The 21311-nt window shown below is 45.9% G+C and overlaps 1 protein-coding gene across 1 annotated transcript; it reads right to left on the bottom strand.

The window, feature by feature from the left end:
* Positions 1 to 2027: 2027 nt before the first annotated feature.
* On the bottom strand, positions 2028 to 21091 carry LOC142402975 (SWI/SNF-related matrix-associated actin-dependent regulator of chromatin subfamily A member 2-like). The gene is made up of 4 exons (XM_075489013.1): positions 20921 to 21091; positions 19921 to 20084; positions 14357 to 14584; positions 2028 to 2130 (listed from the first exon to the last, which is right to left on the bottom strand). The coding sequence occupies exons 1-4, from the start codon at positions 20988 to 20990 to the stop codon at positions 2038 to 2040; spliced, it is 555 nt and encodes a 184-aa protein (XP_075345128.1). The 5' UTR covers positions 20991 to 21091; the 3' UTR covers positions 2028 to 2037.
* Between the last annotated feature and the right edge of the window lie 220 nt (positions 21092 to 21311).

Raw genomic sequence — 21311 nt, 5'->3', positions numbered from 1 at the left:
GTTCTTTCTTGATCTAGCACTAAAATGCTCTTTCAGGCAGCAAATTTATTTATACAGCACAGTGAACTCCGGATACTTCATTTTCAGCCCTGATATGTGACACAACAGCATTCACATCAGTCACTGTGTATCTATCCTCCACATTCAGTTAGTGAGATTGGATATAGCAATAGCTGGAAATTCCACACAGTGTGCAGAAGCAAGCATCTTTGATGGAGGCCAGGAAGGAGACATTTGGCTGCAACTATTCCTTTGAGTTATGGATCAAATTATCATCTATTGATTTCTGGCCTGCCAATCTCCTTACATCTGAATTATATTGAGGGAAATTTTAAAATGATAGAGATCCCTGCAAGCATTCTCTTCCAGTGCATCAAGTCTTTAATGCTGTCTGAGAAAAACTTAACTCCTTAAATAAAACTTAGCATCTAAAGGACTAGACTGGCACTTCAACATAATACACTGCCATATAAGGGAACATGGCCTTTGCCAGCTGTCCACCTGAAGTTTTGTAACTTGCATAGCTGTACAAAGACTATGTTTTATAGAATGAGATGGTGTGAGAATGTAATATCTGGGGTTCCTATTAACAATTGACTCCATGGATACTTCCTGATATACTTGCATGTTTATGCATATGTGAGAGTACCTGTGTTGCTTCACTTTAGAGAACAGATCAACCTGCTCCCACCAGTGCAGAAAGATAGGGGACAGCGGTTTCCCTTCAACATTTATTTAAGTGTGCTCCTGTGGCTGTATCAATATAAGGGACTGATTTTGATAGGTCCTCCAGCAATCCTCACATTGGATACTTGCCAAAAGGCCAATTACCTACACTGATGTTTTAATAATTATTCCATCAATGCTAACAACAAGGGAAGTACTAATACAGATAGATTGCTGGCATTTGAACCACTGTCATCTATGCGTGCTTTAAGAACTGTTCAAAAGTTTTAGTAGCAGAGACACAGCTAACTGAGCCCTTGACATAATCCTCAGCAAACCCAACTAATTCCTAAAGGAAAACAGCACCATCAATCTCCTATCTTACTATTTTGTTAAATACCTGTACTTGCCCTAGCTAATACTAATGTGAGTACAAGAAGCGAGGAGTCATAAAAAAAAAATGCTGTAGGATTAGAATGACAAGCAGTGATCATCAGTTTTGCACTGTCTAAATCCATCAAACCACCTATGAATCCTCTGGATGGACAGTGTTCCACTGTACCACTCAGCAGGGATTTCTGCATTTTGTTTGTCATGTGAGGATGCTGTTCTCTGTTTACATTATTTCCTTTTCCCAGATGAACAATGTGAGTAAATGAAGCCTTTCCCTCCCACAATAATAATCCAACATTTGAATCACAGAAGGATAACACCTTTAGCAAAACAAAAGTGTTAAAAAGGCTAGAGAAGATATACTACTGTCCTGGTTTTGGCTGGGATAGAGTTAATTTTCTTCCTAGTAGCTGGTATAGTGCTGTGTTTTAGATTTAGTATAAGAATAATGTTGATAACACACTGATGGTTTAGTTGTTGCTAAGTAATGTTTACACTGGTCAAGGACTTTTCAGCTTCCCGTGCTCTGCCAGGTGCAGAAGAAGCTGGGAGGGGGCACAGCCAAGATAGTTGATCCAAACTGACCAAAGGGCTATTCCATACCATATGACATCATGCTCAGTATATAAACTGGGGGGACTTGGCTGGGGGGCAGCGATCGCTGCTTGAGGACTGGCTGGGCATCGGTCAGCGGGTGGTGAGCAGTTGCATCACTTGTTTTTTTTGTTTTTCCTTGGGTTTTGTTCCTCTCTCTCTCTTGTTATTTTCTTTTTCATTACATTATTATTATTATTGTTGTTGTTGTTGTTATATTTCAATTATTAAACTGTTCTTATCTCAGACCACAATTTTTTTTTATTTGTGCTTTTCCGATTCTCTCCCCCTGCCCCCCCCCCCCCCCCCCCCCCCCGGGAGGGGGAGCAATCATGTGTGGTGCTTAGTTGCCGACTGGGGTTAAACCACGGCAACTACTTATCATCATAATGCCCTTACCATGAAGAGATCAAACTCCTCTTCACGCCGAGCAATCATCTGATTCAGAGTCTCATCATCAGGAACTTCATCTTCTTCCTATTTAAATAGAAAAAGGCATTAGAAAAATACAAAGCAATGTCCAAAGTGAGGCAACCATTTGCACTGAGCCACTGTTGCACTGATATCTCAAAAGAACTGTGAAACGCTCAAATGAAAACTAAAAATTTGAAAGTGCCTTGCTGTTCATTGATTCAGAAGTAACACAAAATAGACTTAATCAAACAGACAATTAGGACTTCTTATCACTTTCATATATTGAGAATGAGGAAGTGAGCAAACACGCAACCAGGAAAATTTGGTTCATGGTTTTTTCAGGGGCACAAGCACAGTTAGTTGTCAGCTTGTTTTTCAGTTAAAATATACACATTTCCCTTCTGCTGCTCTACAGCACTCCCCCAGTAATAGCATTCTACACTATGAGGTCTTTACTGTCAAAGCAGAAGGAAGGGAAAAAATCCTGAAAAAAAAAATCCCTAGAAACAAAGCCTGCACAATCCATATTTCTGTAGACCACTGTCCACTCACAAAGTGAGATGTGAATCATAGAATCACAGAATATCTCGAGTCAGAAGGGACCCATAAGAATCATTGAGTCCAACTCCCTGCTCCTCACAGGACTACCTAAAACTAAATCCTATGACTAAGAGCATCATCCAGATGCTCCTTGAACTCTGACAGGCTTGGTGCTGTGACCACTTCCCTGGGGAGCCTCTTCCAGTGACCGACCACCCTCTCAGTGAAGAACCTTTTCCTAAGGTCCAACCTGAACTTCCCCTGACGCAGCTTCATTCCATTTCCTCGTGCCCTATCACTGGTCACCAGAGAGAGGAGATCAGCACCTCCCCCTCCACTGCCCCTCTTGAGGGAAGTTGTAGACTGCGATGAGGTCACCCCTCAGCCTTCTCTTCTCCAAGCTGAACAAACCAAGTGACCTCAGCTGTTCCTCATAAGTCTTGCCCTCAAGACCTGTCACCATCTTGGTTGCCCTCCTCTGGACACACTCTAATAGTTTGATGTCCTTCTTATATTGAGGCACCCAAAACTGCACACAGTACTCGAGGTGGGGCTGCACCAGTGCAGTGTAGAGTGGGACAATCACCTCCCTCAACCAGCTAGCTATGCTGTGCTTGATGCACCCCAGGACATGGTTGGCCCTTTTGGCTGCCAGGGCACACTGTTGACTCATATTCAACTTGCCATCAAACCAAACCCCCAGATTTCTTTCCACAGGGCTGCTCTCCAGCCTCTCCTCCCCCAATTTGTACATATAACCAGGATTGCCCTGTCCCAGGTGGAGAATCTGGCACTTGCTCTTGTTAAATTTCATCCAATTGGTGATTGCCCAGCTCTCTAGTCTATCCAGATCTCTCTGTAAGGCCTCTCTACCCTCAAGGGAGTCCACAGCTCCTCCTAGTTTAGTATCATCAGCAAACTTACTTAATGTACATTCGATTCCTGCATCCAGATCATTTATAAAAACATAAAAGAGCACTGGCCCTAAAATTGAGCCCTGGGGAAGCCCACTGGTAACTGGCTGCCAGCCTGATGTAACCCCATTTACTATAACTCTTTGAGCTCAACCCACCAGCCAATTGTTCACCCAATGTATTGTCTAGCTGTATGCTGGACGTTTTGTCCAGAAGGATACTGAGACACAGTATCAAAAGCTTTGCTAAAATCCAAAAAAACCACATCTACTGGCTTCCCTTGGTCAACTAGATGGGAGACCTTGTCATAAAAGGAAATTAAGTTGGTTAAGCAGGACTTTCCCCTCGTGAACCCATGTTGGCTATGACCAGTGACTGCGTTGTCTCTCAAGTATCTTTCAGTAACTCCCAGAATAACCTTCTCCATAATTTTACCAGGCACTGAAGTGAGACTGACAGGCCTGTAATTACCAGGGTCTTCCTTCTTACCCTTCTTGAAAATTGGGACAACATTTGCCAGCTTCCAGTCGACTGGGACCTCTCCAGACTCCCAAGGCCATTGAAAAATAATGGAGAGAGGTCCCGTGATAACATCGGCCAGCTCTTTCAGTACCCTGGGATGAGTCCCATTGGGCCCCATGGACTTATGTGCATCCAGCTGGAGCAGCGAGTCTCAAACAACTTCAGAGTCGGCTGGGAGTTTATCATCCCCCCAGTCACGGTCTTCCAACACAGGGCTCCGGGGGTCCCAGGGCCCATCATCAGCGTTGAAGACAGAGGCGAAGGTGGCATTAAATGTCTCTGCTTTGTCTACGTGTGGTCTCTGCTTTGTCTATTTGTGAGGTGACTGACCCCGTCAAGCAATGGACCAATGTTATCTCTGATTCTCCTTTTGCTATTAACATATTTTAAAAAGCCCTTGTTGTTGTCCTTCGCAGTGCTGGCCAGCTTGAACTCTAATTGAGCTTTGGCCGTGTGAATTTTCTCCCTACAGTGGCGAACAGCATCTCTGTAGTCCTCCCATGTTGCCTGTCCTTGCTTCCAATGTCTGTACACTTTCCTTTTCCACCTAAGTTCTAGAAGAAGATCCCTGCTCAGCCAAGCCAGCCTTCTGCCCCGCTTGCTTGACTTCCGACACTTTGGAATTGCCTGCTCCTGCACTCTTAAGAGATGGCTCTTAAAAAGTGACCAGCATTCATGGACCCCAATACCTTCAAAAGCAGATTCCCAGGGGACCTTACTAACTAGCTCCTTCACCAGCCCCAAGTCTGCTCTCCCCATATCCAGGGTCGAAGTTTTGCTGGCAGTTTTTCTCCTATCGCCAGCAATTTGAAACTCAACTACTTTGTGGTCACTGTGACCAAGACAGCCACCAATCACCACTTTGCCCACGAGTCTCTCTCTGTTTACAAACAACAAATCTAGGAGGGCACCTTTCCTAGTCGGCTCCCTTAGTACCTGCACCAAGAAGTTATCTATCTTCAACGTGCTTCAGGAATTTCCTGGACCTGTTTGTGTCTGCTGTATGATATTCCCAGTTGACGTCTGGGAAGTTAAAATCACCCATAAGGACAAGGGCAGCTGATCTAGAGATATCCCTTAATTCCTTGTAGAATAATTCATCGATGTCATTGTCCTGGCTGGGTGGTCGATAGTGGACTCCCACAACAACATCCGCTCTATTTGTTTTCCCCTTAATCCTTACCCAGAGGCTCTCAACCATGTCATCGCCAACTGCAAACGCCATACAATCCAACCCCTCCCTTACATACAGCGCCACCCCCTTGCCTCGCCTGCCCTGCCTATCCCTCCTGAAGAGCCTATAACTGTCCATCACGGCACACCAGTCACAGGACTCATCCCACCAGGTTTCGCTTATGCCAATGATGTCGTAGCTCTAGGACTGGGCCAAAGCTTCTAGCTCCTCTTGTTTATTCCTCATGCTGCGCACATTAGTATAGAGACATTTCAAATGTGCTCCAGTGTACTCAGCACATCATGGAGCAGACCGAAGGACCTCGCTAGCACACTGTCCCTCAAACACTGGCGTGCCATCCCATGGCTTATCTCTAGCAAGCCTGGTTTTTATCCCTTTCCCCTTCAAATCTAGTTTAAAGCTCTTTCAATGAGCCCTACTAACTCCTGCACAAGGATCCTTTTCCCCCTTTGAGACAGGTGTACCCCATCTGTCGCCAGCAAGCCTGGTGTCGTGTAGACCGACCCATGATCAAAAACCCCAAAATTCTGCCGGTGACACCAGTCACGGAGCCAGGTATTGATCAGCTGGGCCTTCCTGTTTCTTCCAACAACATTCCCTGCAACTGGAAGGATAGAGGAGAACACTACTTGTGCTCCTGATCCCTTAACCAGTCGTCTTCAAGGCCCTGAAGTCTCTTTTGATCGCCCTTGGACTTTTATTGCAACTTCATCGCTGCCTACATGAAAAAGCAATAATGGATAATAATCCAAGGGCTGTACCAGGGTAGGAAGCTTTCTCGTAACATCTTTAACCCGGGCCCCAGGGAGGCAGCAGACTTCCCTAAGAAGTGGTTCTGGTGAAGATCCGTCTTTTTGACAAAAAGTTATTTCATAAAATCAAAAACATTCATTGGCAAAATAAACCAAAACTCTAGGATTCAGCTGAAAACATAAATGTTGAAGAGCTATGGTGCCCATTTTTAACATGATCAGGCTCCATAATGCTCAGTTCCTCTCTCCAAATACAGCAACTATTTTGAAAGTACATGGCATTTTAAATTTCATAACAGGACAGGTAAATCAAAGCTACAAACTTTAGTTTGGTTCCCACATAAAAACCTTAAAACATTTACTGAATCTGTGTTACAGTATATTGTAAATATATTACTAAATATAATTATATATATTATATATATTATAATATATATAATTATATTATATTATAATGTATATATTATATTATATATTATATATTATAATATATTATAATATAATTATAATATATAATGAAAATATATTACAGTATATTGTAAATATATTACAGTATATTGTAAATATATTACAATATACTGTGTTACAGTATATTGTAAATATACTGAATCTGTGTACAGTATATTTCAGCGAAGCCTCCGAGGCGAGCAGCTCTGTGACAGAGGACCGCGTCGGGGGACCGCTGCTGGATCGGCGAAACCGCGGCAAAACCGCGCAGGGAAGGGAGGAAAAAGAAAAGGGAGGGCGCAGCCACCCCCCCGGCCCCTGAGCAGGAAGGCGGGAGCTCCTGACGAGGACCCGGCTCTGACTCAGCGTGGGCGGGGACAAGAGTGACGGCGGAAATCCCCTTCCCGTACAAGAGCATCTCCCAGGGAGCGCGAGCGACCAGGAGCGCGGCGAACAGGACGGGCAAACAGGGCGTGGCGCGTCAGAAGGGCGTGGCGCGGCAGTTTGCGCGGCCGTTCGCACAGGCAGGACGTGTGGGGAAGGCGAAGGCACCTACTAGCTCAAGAGGATCTGTGAGAAGTGAGTTCATTCGGTAGTCCCCATCCTTCCAGAAGGAACTCAGCTATGGTCCTTACTCGTCAGAAAGCAATGCCCTCTGCGCTCGCCAGAGTGGATGTGGCTACCCAGACGGAGCTGCTGGGAAAACATGCCGCCACCCAGGTCTCGGGCTGCAGGGAGTGCCTGGGCATCTCCCTGTTCACACATGGCAGCCGTGCGGACAGCTGCGTGAGGTGCGACCAGGTGGATGACTTGCTTTGCATGGTGGCAGAGCTACGGGAGGAGGTGGAAAGGTTAAGGAGTATCAGGGAGGCTGAAAAAGAGATCGACTGGTGGTGCCAGGCTCTGCCCCCCCTGAGACGGGAACAAGAGCAGCAGCAGCCGCCAGTAAGAACCCACGATCAAGGGGATCCTCTGTCCCCCCCCCGCCGGGCTGAAGGCAGCAGCTCAGAGGAGGAGAGTGAATGGAGGAGAGTCCGCGCTCGTGGCGGCAGGCGAAGGCCCTCCCTGCCCGCCTCGCCCCCCCAGATGCCTCTACACAACAGGTATGAGGCCCTGGAGGTGGAAGGCCAGTCAGTGGAGGATGGGGACGACAGTCTATCTACACCGGAGGTGTCGCCCAGGTCAGAAGAACGTACCTCTCGTCTTACCACCACCTCCATGAGGAAGAAAAGAAGGGTTATAGTTGTGGGTGACTCCTTTCTGAAGGGAACCGAGGGTCCGATATGCCGGACGGACCCTCCTCTTAGGGAAGTCTGTTGCCTCCCTGGGGCCCGCGTGAAGGATGTCACGAGGGTACTCCCTAGTTTGGTACGGCCCTCGGACTATTACCCCCTACTGCTCTTCCATGTGGGGGGCGATGAGGCTGCAACACAAAGTCCTAGGGTGATCAAAAGAGACTTGAGGGCCTTGGGACGGCTAGTAAGAAACTCAGGAGCACAGGTTATTTTCTCCTCTCTCCTTCCAGTGGTGGGCAGAGACGCAAGAAGGAACAGAGATGCCCAATCTATTAATGCATGGCTCCATGGCTGGTGTCATCGCCACGGATTTGTTTTTTTTGACAACGGGATGGCCTACGCCGCAGCGGGTTTGCTGGCATCTGATGGGATTCATCTTTCTCAAAGGGGAAAGAGAATCTTCGCTCAGGAACTTGCAGGGCTCATTGACAGAGCTTTAAACTAGACTCGAAGAGGGAGGGGGATAATATCAGGCTTGCCCGAGAGAAGCTGAGGGGCGACGTGCCATGGTTAGAGGGAGCGGCTGCCAGCGAGGACACTCGGCCTGAGTCCTCGAGATGTGCGGGGTACGCTTGGGCACAGCCGAAGTCAAGCGGAGTTGAGCCAGGGGATACTGAGGCAACGGGAGGCAAGAGGGAAACACCAGTGAAACGCCTCAAAGCACGCAAGGGGTGTTCTTCTGTGAAGGAGACACGGATGACAGCCCAGCTGAAGTGCCTCTACACCAATGCACGCAGCATGGGTAACAAGCAGGAGGAGTTGGAAGCCATTGTACATCAGGAAAACTGTGATATGGTGGCCATCACGGAAACGTGGTGGGATGACTCGCACAACTGCAGTGCGGCGATGGATGGCTATAAACTCTTCAGGAGGGATAGGCGAGGCAGGAGAGGTGGTGGGGTAGCCCTATATGTCAGGGAGTGTCTGGATAGTTTAGAGCTCGATGATGGTGATGATAGGGTGGAGTGTTTATGGGTAAGAAACAGGGGGAAGGCCAACAAGGCAGATATTGTGGTGGGAGTCTGTTACAGACCACCCAACCAGGATGAGGAGACAGATGAACTATTCTATAAGCAGCTGGGTGAAGCCTCACGATCGCTAGCCCTTGTTCTTGTGGGGGACTTCAACCTGCCGGATGTCTGCTGGAAATACAATACAGCAGAGAGGAAACAGTCCAGGAGGTTCCTGGAGCGTGTGGCAGATAACTTCCTGACGCAGCTGGTGAGTGAGCCAACGAGGGAAGGTGCCCCGCTGGACCTCTTGTTCACCAACAGAGAAGGACTTGTGAGCGATGTGATGGTTGGAGGCTGTCTTGGGCAGAGCGATCATGAAATGATAGAGTTTTTGATACGTGGAGAAGCGGCGAGGGGGGTCAGCAAAACTGCCACCTTAGACTTCTGGAGGGCGGACTTCGGCCTGTTTAGGAGACTGGTCGAGAGAGTCCCCTGGGAGGCAGCCCTTATGGGCAAAGGGGTCCAGGAAGGCTGGACATTCTTCAAGGAGGAAGTCCTAAAGGCACAAGAGCAGGCTGTCCCCAGGTGTCGAAAGACGAGCCGGCAGGGAAGAAGACCGGCCTGGCTGACTAGAGAGCTCTGGCTCGAACTCAGGAGAAAGAGGAGAGTCTACGACCTCTGGAAGAAGGGGCAGGCAACTCAGGAGGACTACAAAGGTGTAGCAAGGTTGTGCAGGGAGAAAACTAGAAGGGCCAAAGCTGAGTTAGAGCTCAGTCTGGCTGCTGCTATAAAAGACAACAAAAAACACTTCTTCAAATACATTAGCAGCCAAAGGAGAGGTAAGGAGAATCTCCAGCCCCTAGTAGATGGGGGAGGAAACACAGTGACCAAGGATGAGGAAAAGGCTGAGGTACTTAATGCCTTCTTTGCCTCAGTCTTTATTAGCAGGGCCGACAGTTCTCTGGGTACCCAGCCCCGGGAGTTGGAAGATAGGGACGGGGACCAGAATGGAGCCCCCATAATCCAGGGGGAAATGGTGAGTGACCTGCTGCACCACTTAGACACTCACAAGTCTATGGGGCCTGATGAGATCCACCCGAGAGTACTGAGGGAACTGGCAGATGTGTTCACCAAGCCCCTTTCCATCATTTACCAGCAGTCCTGGCTAACTGGGGAAGTCCCTGCTGACTGGAGATTAGCGAATATGACACCCATCTTCAAGAAGGGCCGGAAGGAGGACCTGGGGAACTACAGGCCTGTCAGCCTGACCTCGGTGCCGGGGAAGCTGATGGAGCAGATCATCCTGAGTGCTATCACACGGCATGTAGAGAATAACCAAGGGATCAAGCCCAGCCAGCATGGGTTCAGGAAAGGCAGGTCCTGCTTGACCAACCTGATCTCCTTCTATGACAAGGTGACCCGCCTAGTGGATGAGGGAAAGGCTGTGGATGTTGTCTATCTAGACTTCAGTAAAGCCTTTGACACGGTTTCCCACAGCATTCTCCTGGAGAAACTGGCTGCTCATGACTTGGACGGGTGTACTCTTCGCTGGGTAAAGAACTGGCTGGACGGCCGGGCCCAAAGAGTGGTGGTGAATGGAGTTTACTCCGGTTGGCGGCCGGTCACAAGCGGTGTTCCCCAGGGCTCTGTGTTGGGGCCAGTTCTGTTTAACATCTTTATCAATGATCTGGACGAAGGGATCGAGTGCACTCTCAGTAAGTTTGCAGACGACACCAAGTTGTGTGGGAGTGTTGATCTGCTGGAGGGTAGGAAGGCTCTGCAGAGGGACCTGGACAGGCTGGATCGATGGGCCGAGGTCAATTGTATGAGGTTTAACAAGGCCAAGTGCAAGGTCCTGCACTTGGGCCACAGCAACCCCATGCAACGCTACAGGCTTGGGGAAGAGTGGCTGGAAAGCTGCCTGGCAGAGAAGGACCTGGGGGTGTTTGTTGACAGCCGCCTGAATATGAGCCAGCAGTGTGCCCAGGCGGCCAAGAAAGCCAATGGCATCCTGGCTTGTATCAAAAATAGCGTGGCCAGCAGGACTAGGGAAGTGATTGTGCCCCTGTACTCAGCACTGGTGAGGCCGCACCTCGAATACTGTGTTCAGTTTTGGGCCCCCCACTACAAGAGGGATATTGAGGTACTGGAGCGTGTGCAGAGAAGGGCAACGAAGCTGGTGAAGGGTCTGGAGCAAAAGTCTTATGAGGAGCGGCTGAGGGAGCTGGGACTGTTTAGCCTGGAGAAAAGGAGGCTGAGGGGAGACCTTATTGCTCTCTTCAACTACCTGAAAGGAGGTTGTAGAGAGGTAGGGGTCGGTCTCTTCTCCCAAGTAACAAGTGATAGGACAAGAGGAAATGGCCTCAAGTTGCGCCAGGGGAGGTTTAGACTGGATATTAGGAAATTTTTCTTCACCGAGAGGGTTATGGAGCATTGGAACAGGCTGCCCAGGGAAGTGGTTGAGTCGCCATCCCTGGAGGTATTTAAAGGACGTTTGGATGAGGTGCTTAGAGACATGGTGTAGTGGTGGTTTTGGCAGTGTTAGGTTTATGGTTGGACTCGATGATCTTAAAGGTCTTTTCCAACCTATATGATTCTGTGATTCTGTGATTCTGTAAACCTACAGTTAAGGGTTTTACATGACAATAAATGTTTTGTACTCACTAAAATGGAGGTGGAGTAGAATGCAGTATATAGTACCTCAAAATTAACTTCCTACAGTCTTTTATTTTCAAAATAATCCAAAGAAGCCTGCATCTATATCTGTACATCCCATTTCCCCTCCATTGGTAAGATTTCTGCACTTCAAGAAAAAAAGTATGATTACCACTTCAGCTCTCACTAAATACTCATGTAATTTGTAATTCAAACATGAAATAAGTAAAGCAGTTGGAAAAGTGATAGTGTTCTGGTGGCATAAGCTCTGGAACTGTTGGTTCCCCTCCCCACCAATATTTCATACATTCAATATTTGGAAAAAGCTAGCTGTTCTTTTTTTAAAAAAACTCATTACATATTTTGTGGGTGTGCGTATACTTGAACGCGTGTGTGTATGGGAAGAAATGAAAATAAGAAGTGGAGCGGAATAGAAGAAATTTGAGAGTTAAAAAAACCCACCAACCCTAAATGAAAATGAAAAAACGAATGAATGAAAATGAATGAATTTAATGAAAAAATCACATGCATAAAAAGCCTTCATTAAGTAAACTATTAAAAACTGCCCCCAAAATCCTGCAAAAGAATACAAGAAGTCCAAAATATTTGGATTCTGGACTAGTGAAACTCTCTCTCTTCCTCTCAATGTGTGTGCATTTACTATCATCTTGAATTACTCAATAATACTTTTTCCTTCAATTTTATAATATTTTTCTCTAAACCCAGAAATGTGCAGAGCTAGAAGAGAGAAAGCATGTGTAATTTTTAATGTAGTCTACTAAAAAATGCAAGTGAAAATTGTGAGAAGTATACAACAAATAATACTGATGCAACATATCACATATTAAGCTAAGTTTTAACTGATGACATCTTCAGTACCCTCTTTGGGAGCATTCCTAGAATGCATTTTCAGAGAGGTGCCAATCCTACAAAAAGGCATGTTTGTAACTGAATGATAGAGAGCAGCAACATTGCTTTTAATATATGTCACACTGGAAAGAATTGTATGAACATCTGAAGTAATAGTACAAATCAAACCTGTATCACAGTGAATATAAAAAATGTATTAATTAGCTTTGTTATTTCACAGTTTTAACTGCTTTCAATACAATAGATTTAATGACTACTGAAGGAATTTCTTTTAATATGGAAAGATTCTGGCAGATATTCACAAAGATTTTGCTTAAATTTTATTAAAAGTAGTTAAGTATTTTGAAAGCCTAAAATAAAGAATTACAGATGACAAAACCTTTCAATAACCTAAGACAACTCATTAAGCCACAGAAATTATATCAGGATCTGACAGTTATTCTGTTTAAGCTGAGGTGTGTGTTATGCATGCAAAAATACTGTTATCTTAATTAAGATAGTTAATTGTTTTGCTGAATTGTTTGGAGGCCATATGAAAATTAGACTCCTTTAAAGAATCACAGAATCACAGAATAGTTGAGGTTGGAAGGGACCTCTGGAGACTGTCTAGTCCAACACCCACCCACACCCCCCACACCCCACACCCCCCAACAGGGTCAACTAGAGCAGGTTCCTCAGGGCCACATCCAGTTGGGTTTTTAATATCTCCAAGGACGGAGACTCCACAACCTCTCTGGGCAACCTGTTCTAGTGTTTGACCACCCTCACAGTAAAAAAGAGGGGTTTTTTTCCTTATGTTTAAACAGAATTTCCTGTATTTTAGTTTGTGCCCATTGCCTGTTGTTCTGTCACTGAGAAGAGTCTGGCTCCATTTTCTTTACTTCCTCCCATCAGGTATTTACACACATTGATAAGATCCCCCCCCCCCCGAGCCTTCTCTTCTCCAGGCTAAACAATCTCAGCTCTCTCAGCCTCTTCCTTATGTCAGATGCTCCAATCCCTTAATTATCTTAGTGGGCCTTTATTGGACTCGCTCTAGTATGTCCATTTCTTTCTTGTGGTTGGAAGCCCAGAACTGGACACAGTACTCCAGATGTGGTCACATCAGTGCTGAGTAGATACTTGGTATAGGCTCAGTTGACTCTGATGCCTCCCTTGACGGAGCTTGTTCCTCCTCAATTGTTCCCAGGGCACTATACCTGTTCTGTAATTGCAGATCTGCAGGCAGAGAAGGAGTCTTCCTTCTGTTGCCAGAAGTCACAAGCTTCAGGTCTTCCCTGACATGGGAGTCTCCATCTACTGGTCTTAGGATCACATGATAATTTGGGTTGGAAGGGTCCTCAGTAGGTTATCTAGTCCAACCTCCTCCTCAAAGCAGGGTCAGCTATGAGATTGGACCAGGTTGCTCAGGGTTTTATGCTCCTCTGAGCACAGCCTCTAAATGTACCTCCTTTGCATCATTTGCAAGCTTTTGCCTCTGCAGGGTCTCTGAAGACCATCTCCTGCCCATCCTCCCCCATGCTACACAGCTGTATTGGGAGCCTTGCAGAAGACACTGTATTCAAGGAGTTAGGGATCTTGAACAGGCTGTCTGCTCTATTGGGGCTTGTACTTAGGGTTTGAGAAGCCCGTAGGTTATTAATATAATCTGTAACTTACAATATATCTTTGGTAAAGGTAAACTGTATGTGGATCAAGGGGTGGAATGTAGAGAACCTGACCGAGAAACCGTTGCACATTTAGGAGTTAGTGATCCACATAACAGCTAATGGGAGTAGGCCCAGGCCTGTGCTGCGCTGCACGTACAGCATGGCTTTCAGGCCTGTGTTGTGCTGCACAAATTCCTTGGCCACAGGATAAACTCAGATAGCTCATTGTAACAGAGGAGCCTGCAGGCAGCTCCCACTTGGTACCTGTGACTACGCCACCTGCATGGCCTCGCCTTTATCTAACAGTGCAGCAACAAGTTCTCATGAGAATATCCTTTAGGAATAGAGTTGTTTTCTTGTAAGGAAACTGTAAAATAGCTTGCAGTCTCAAGCAGTCCCAAGCTGCACTCAAACTGCGCTCTTGCCTACCAGTTATACAGCTGCTTCCCAAGCACCAACTGAAACATCTTCTCTTTGATTGTTTTTAACTGCCTTACCTCATTTTCTTCTTCATGTTCTAATATAGCCTGTAGAAAAGCCCTCCGCTCATGGCTTGAAGATTTCTGATCAAACATTCCAGCCTGAATAACTTTTTGATCTACATTCAGTTTATACTTTGCAGCAGCGAGTATCTTCTCCTCCACACTGTTCACAGTGCACAGTCGCAGGACTCGAACCTCATTCTGCTGACCAATTCGATGAGCTCGGTCTTGGGCCTGCAAGTCCTATTAGGCAAAGAATATGGAATGATGCATAACGTAACTGTGCTACACAAATCACTCCCTGCTTAAAGGACACCTATCACTCCCTGCTTAAAGGACACTGTAATGTTGGGTTTTATTAGCATAACAAAAAGAAGTGCTCAAGCTACAGCCCACCACAATTCATCTAGCTCATTCCTGATTATCCTCCTTCTTGGGAGTTCATCAGACCCAGGCAGGCAAACTGGAGGGAAAAAAATATGTGCATGCTCTGTACAATGTGAATGCAGTAAGCTTAACACTTCTTGAAAGCATGTGCAGTAAGTGACCAAGATAGGCCACAGTATGTAATTCTTCTCTGCCGCTCAGAGTTCATGGCCTTTCAGGCCAGAAAGGAACCCTGAAGTAAAGCAACTCTCTAGTCCAGGTACAAGAACAGAGGCAACGATATAACTAGGTATATATTATAAAGTCCAGATATAAACCTGTGTATCTAAAGCAAACCACTATTTCTGAATATCTTAAATGCGTTAGTAATTTTATGTATTGGGTCTGGCTAGAATAGAGTTAACTTTCTTCATACCAGCCTGTTGGGGGCTTGTCTGGGATGGTGCTGTGATACAGATTTGTCACCAAAAGAGTGTTGATAACGCAGCAATGTTTTGGCTATTGCTGAACAGCGCTTGCACAGCATCAAGGCCTTCTCTGTTTCTCACTCTGCCCCCCCAGGGAGTAGGCTGAGGGTGGGCAAGGAGTTGGGAGGGGACACAGCTGAGACAGCTGACCTGAATTGGCCAAAGGGATATTCCATGCCATATAACGTCATGTTCAGCAATAAAAACTGGGCAGAGTGTGTGTGTGTGTGGTGGGGGGAGGGGGGGGAGGCACGTATATGTGTGTTGGCTTCCAAGGTAGAACGGAACAGAACAGAACAGAACAGTTCAGTTGGAAGGGACCTACAACGATCATCCAAACTGCCTGACCACTTCAGGGCTGAGCAAAAATTAAAGCATCTTATTAAGGGCATTGTCCAAATGCCTCTTAAACACTGACAGGCATGGGGCATTGACCACCTCTCTAGGAAGCCTGTTCCAGTGTTTGACCACCCTCTCGGTAAAGAAATGCTTCCTAATATCAAGTCTGAACCTCCCTTGACTGAACCGTTCCCACGCGTCCTGTCACAGGATACCAGGGAGAAGAGATCAGCACCTCCCTCTCCACTTCCCCTCCTCAGGAAGCTGTAGAGAGCAATGAAGTCGCCCCTCAGCCTCCTTCTCTCCAAACTAGACAAACCCAGAGTCCTTAGCCACTCCTCATAGGACATGCCTTCCAGCCCTTTTCTCCAGCTTTGTTGCCCTCCTCTGGATGCATTCAAGGACCTTCACATCTGGTTGCCTGCCAAATGTAGCCCAGAACTGCACACAGTACTCAAGGTGAGGCCGCACCAACGCTAAATACAGCGGGATAATCACCTCTTTTGACCGGCTGGTTATGCTGTGTTTGATGCACCCCAGGATGCGGTTTGCCCTCTTGGCTGTCAGGGCACACTGCTGACTCCTATTGAGCCTGCTGTCAACCAGCACCCCCAGATCCCTTTCTGCAGGGCTGCTCTCCAGCCACTCCTCTCCCAATCTATACTTGTGTCTGGCATTACTCCGTCCCAGGTGCAGAATCTGGCATTTGTTCTTGTTAAATTTCATGTCACTGATGATTGCCCAATGCTCCAATCTATCCAGAACCCCCTGCAAGGCCTCTCGTCCCTCAAGAGAGTCAACAGCACCTCCCAGTTTAGTATCGTCAGCAAACTTGCTAAGGGTGCATTCAACTCCTGCATCCAGATCATTGATAAAAATATTGAACAGAACTGGCCCTAGAATTGAGCCCTGAGGAACACCGCTGGTGACTGGTTGCCTGCCAGATGTAGCCCCATTCACTACAACCCTTTGAGCCCTGCCCTTCAGCCAGTTCTTCACCCAGCGCACCGTGTACCTGCTCATGTCCCAGTTGGACAACTTGTCCAGAAGGATGCTGTGAGGGACAGCATCAAAAGCCTTACTAAAATCCAGAAAAACTACATCCACCACCTTCCCTTCATCCACTAGGTGAGTGACCTTATCATAGAAGGATATTAAATTAGCTAAAGAGGACTTTCCCTTTGTGAACCCATGTTGACTGTGCCTGATGATTGCATTCTCCTTTAAATGCCTTTCAATAGCACCCAGCATGATTTTTCTGGGTACTGAGTTTAGACTAACAGGTCTGTAGTTTCCTGGGTCTTCCCTCGCACCCTTCTTGTAAATTGGAATAACATTGGCTAGCTTCCAGTCAGCAGGGACCTCGCCAGACTCCCAAGACCTTTGGTAGATGATCGAGAGGGGTGCTGCTGTAACATTCGCTAGCTCCTTCAGAACTCTGGGGTGAATCCCATCAGGCCCCATGGACTTGTGAACATTCAGCTGATACAACTGGCCCCTTACAATTTCAGCGTCCACAAATGGAAAGTCACTGTTCCCGCAGTCGTGGTCCTCCGACTCAGGGGACCGGGCAGCCCAAGGTCTATAATCGATATTAAAGACTGAGGCAAAAAAAGCATTGAATGCTTCCGCCTTTTTCTTCGTCCCTATTTGTCAGGTGACCGTCTTCATCAAGTATTGGTCCAATGTTTTCCTTAGACCTCCTCTTACTATTAACATACATAAAAAGGCCTTTCTTGTTGTCTGACACAACACTGGCCAGTTTCAACTCTAGTTGAGCTTTAGCCTTTCCTGTCTTCTCCCTGCATATGTGAACCACAGCTCTGTACTCTTCCTGCAAAGCCTGACCTCGCTTCCAGAGATCGTACAGTTTCTTTTTCCGCCTGAGTTCCAAGAGGAGTTCCCTGTCCAGTCCAGCTGGTCTTCCGCCCCGCTTGCTTGACTTGCGACACAATGGGATGGCCTGCTCCTGTGCTTCTAAAAGGTGGTTCTTAAAAACCGACCAGCTCTCGTGGATTCCTAAGCCCTCAAAAGCAGATTCCCAGGGGACACTGCTAACTAGCTCCCTCAGTAGCTTAAAGTTTGCTCTCTTGAAATGCAGGGTAGCAACTCTGCTGACCTTTTTTCTCATTACACCAAAAATTTTAAACTCAACCATTTCATGATCACTGTGGCCAAGACAGCCACCTACCGTCACATCTGCCACGAGTCCATCTCTATAGTCACAAATAGCAAGTCTAGGAGGGCATCTTTCCTAGTTGGCTCACTGAGTACTTGTGACAAGAAGTTTTCTTCCACAAACTTCAGGAATTTCCCAGGCTTGCTTGTCACAGCAGTATGATATTCCCAGTTGATGTCTGGGAAGTTGAAATCTCCCATAGGGACAAGGGCTACCGATCTAGAGATTTCTCCTAATTGCCTATAGAATAACTCATCAGTGCTAACATCCTGGCTGGGCGATCAATATTAGACACCCACAACGACACCTGCTTTGTTTTCCATCCCCCTAATCCTCACCCAGAGGCTCTCAACCACGTCATCCCCAACTGTAAGGGCTGTACAATCAAACCTCTCCCTTACATACAGTGCAACTCCTCCACTTCGCCTGCCCTGCCTATCCCTCCTGAACAGCCTGTAGCCCTCCATCCCAGCACTCCAATCGCAGGACTCATTCCACCAAGTCTCACTAATACCGATGACATCATGGCTCTGGGAACTGACCAATGCTTCCAGTTCATCCTGGTTTTTTCTCATACTGCGTGCATTGGTGTACAGGCATTTCAGATGTGCTCCTAAGCCCTCAGTGCTCTCTGGAGCAGAGTAAATGCTCCCATTAGCATTGCCAGCCTCAGGCGATGCCATGCCAACCCTTGGTTTACCTTTGGCAATCCTCTTGGTATCCCCTTCCCCCACTGATTCTAGTTTAAAGCCCTCTCAATCAGTCCTGCCAGCTTACGAGCAAAGATGTGTTTCCCCCATCGGGTCAGGTGGATCCCGTCAGGCCCCAGCATACCTTGTGCCTTGAAGACTCTTCCATGGTTATAGAACCCAAAGTTCTGGCAGAGGCACCAGTCCTGGAGCCAGGTATTGATGTCTTGGGCACGCCTGTTTCTTCCAATGTCTCTTTTATATCTTTCCTTCACTTCTTAAACTGTCTTTATCTCAACCCAGGACTTTTCACCCTTTTGGCCTTCTGATTCTCTCCCCCATTCCGCTAAGGGGCTAGGAAGCAAGCGACTGTGTGGGTGCTTAGCTGCTGGCTGGGGTCAACCCACCACCATGTGGGGCACCAAAAAGGACTGTGGTGGGTTGACCCTGGACAACGGCCAAGCACCCACACAGCCACTCGCTCACTCCCCTCTCCCGTGGGATGGGGAGAAAATAGAAGGAAAGCGAGAAGAATGATTGATCGAAATAAAGACCGTTTAATAAGTGAAGCAAAATCTGTGCATGCAAGTAAAGCAAAGGAAGGAATTTATTTACTATTTCCTTTTGGCAGGCAGATGTCCAGCCACTTCCTGGAAAGCAGGACCTCAGCACACATAACGGTTCCTTGGGAAGACAAACGCCATGACCACAAACGTCCCCGCTTCCTCCTCCTTTCCTTGAGCTTTTATTGCTGAGCGCAACACCATATGGTATGGAATATCCCTTTGGTCAGTCTGGGTCAGCTCTCCCGGCTGTGCCTCCTCCCAGCTTCTTGCCCACCCCCAGTCTACTCATTGGTGGGGCAGAGTAGGAAAAATCAAAAGCCTCGCGGCTGTGCAAGCACTGTTCGGCAACAGCCAAAACACTGGTGCGTGCATTATCAACACTGGCTTGGTCACAAATCCAAAATACAGCACCATATGGGCTGCTATGAAGAAAATTAACTCCATCCCAGCCAGACCCAGTATAGACTCTAGTCCAGGTACAAGAACAGAGGCAACCATATAGCTGGATATATATAAAATATAATCTAGCTATAGACCTGTGTATCTAAAGCAAATCACTATTCCTGAGAATCTTAAATGCATTAGTAATCTTAGAAATTATTTCATCTGCTGCATGAGCTTTTAACTTTGAATGGAGAGCCATTTATTAGTGCCTTATGATTAAAGGGTGAACAAAGTTATACCAATGAAACAGAAAATGCAGACTGTAAGACTCTAACTTTGAGGATTCCCTGACACTCAGAAAAACTATATACGCAGACGCAGTATCACTTTACCGATTTAAAACAAAACACTACTTGATTGTAGCAGTTTGCCTTACCATTTCTTCTCAAAGCAGCATTTTATGATATACTTTCATTTCACTGTCAATCTTCCCAAATTAAAACACAAAGCCTAAAAAAGCACAAACAATTATTTCCATATTACATGAAGATAATTAAATAAAAATAACCTGATGAGGATTCCAATCACTATCAAAGATTATAACAGTGTCAGCAGCCTGGAGGTTCAAGCCCAGCCCTCCTGCCCTTGTACTCAGCAAGAAGATGAAGTACTGTGAGCCAGGTTCATTAAACTTCTTCAGCAGGGCAGCTCGATCCTCCGATTTTGTTGTACCTGAGAAGAAATTAAAAAAGAAATAAAAAGAAACCCTATGACAAAGATCTTCTACTGAAATAATTTAAAAGCAATCTTAGTTGTTTAAGGCACGTGTGGAAGGGAAATTTTAGCTCACTTGTTCTTTGCCATCTCAGCTATATTTTCTATAATATAGACAACAAACACTAACCATGGATGTTTCAGCCAACTGTCTATAGCACTTGGGAGGAGGGTTCCCAAACTTTTATCTTTTAAGTAGGCTTGACATTTCAAAAGGGGACTTTGAAAAGATGCAACTATCTGTTTGACAACGTTTTATGACTGACAAGTTTCAATAGATGATATACACACGCAAAATGGAGCTTCAGTTTTGATTAAGGCCTTATGAACACTCACAGAATCTAAATATTTTAAAAACTATATGCGTACACAAACATAGATTTATTAACATTTCACTATTGGCCTTAAAAATCAAGATTAATATCAAGGGAACAAAAATTCTTAAAAGATCACATTCAAAACACAATGGTATCAATAGGGGAGGGAGAGAAAGCAGAGAATTCAACCATGGTAAAAGGCCTACACAAAGCTCTAAGTAACAACTAAGCACTGTACACATTGGCAACAAGGTGAATTTCCTGTACTTTGACAATCAGTTTTTACTGATCAGCTTGATCTGACCCTCTGCTTGTTTTATCTTTTTACATCTCTGCCTGTAGCTGAAGACAGACAGAAGTTTGATATTTTTATTCAGATGTCCATACACATATAGTACAGAGGAGGAAGTTTTTCTACTACATAGTCAAATTGCTGAACCAGAAAAACACTCCCAAATGTATTTTCATTCAGCTTACCATCAAGACGTAAGTAAAGGAAATTTCGAAATGCAAAATAGTCCTCCATAATGGTCATGAGTGATGTCATTTGACAGAAAAGAAGCACACGATGGTTAGTGGCTCGCAACTTAGGTAAAATACGATCAAGTAGTTCAAATTTCCCTGAGGCCCGATAAAGCTCAGCTCTGTTTAAGAGGAAAAAACACAATAAATGCCATGATAAGCCTGCTTTTAGAAGAGTTTTTAATAATGCATTCTAATTACAATTGCGTCATATCATGGTAATGGATAGATTCCTTTACTCAAAGGAAAACAAAACTGATAGCACTTTTCTCTCTTTAAAACTGTTTATGATGTTGATTAAAATAAGAAAAAAGCCCACATGAATTGCATCTCTGTATTTATTTGT

This window comes from Mycteria americana (assembly GCF_035582795.1).
Source record: "Mycteria americana isolate JAX WOST 10 ecotype Jacksonville Zoo and Gardens chromosome Z unlocalized genomic scaffold, USCA_MyAme_1.0 Scaffold_18, whole genome shotgun sequence".
NCBI classification, from domain to species: domain Eukaryota; kingdom Metazoa; phylum Chordata; class Aves; order Ciconiiformes; family Ciconiidae; genus Mycteria; species Mycteria americana.
This window is presented reverse-complemented; position numbering and strand designations above follow the sequence as displayed.

What these genes read in the sequence shown, in the direction of transcription:
- LOC142402975 (XM_075489013.1), bottom strand. Translation starts at nt 20,990, where the DNA reads ATGACATCACTCATGACCATTATGGAGGACTATTTTGCATTTCGAAAT. An exon ending in CCTTTACTTACGTCTTGATG is followed by an intron (nt 20,085 to 20,920) that starts GTAAGCTGAATG and finishes ATTTCTTCTCAG; the next exon opens with GTACAACAAAATCGGAGGAT. An exon ending in GTGATTGGAATCCTCATCAG is followed by an intron (nt 14,585 to 19,920) that starts GTTATTTTTATT and finishes TTTGCCTAATAG; the next exon opens with GACTTGCAGGCCCAAGACCG.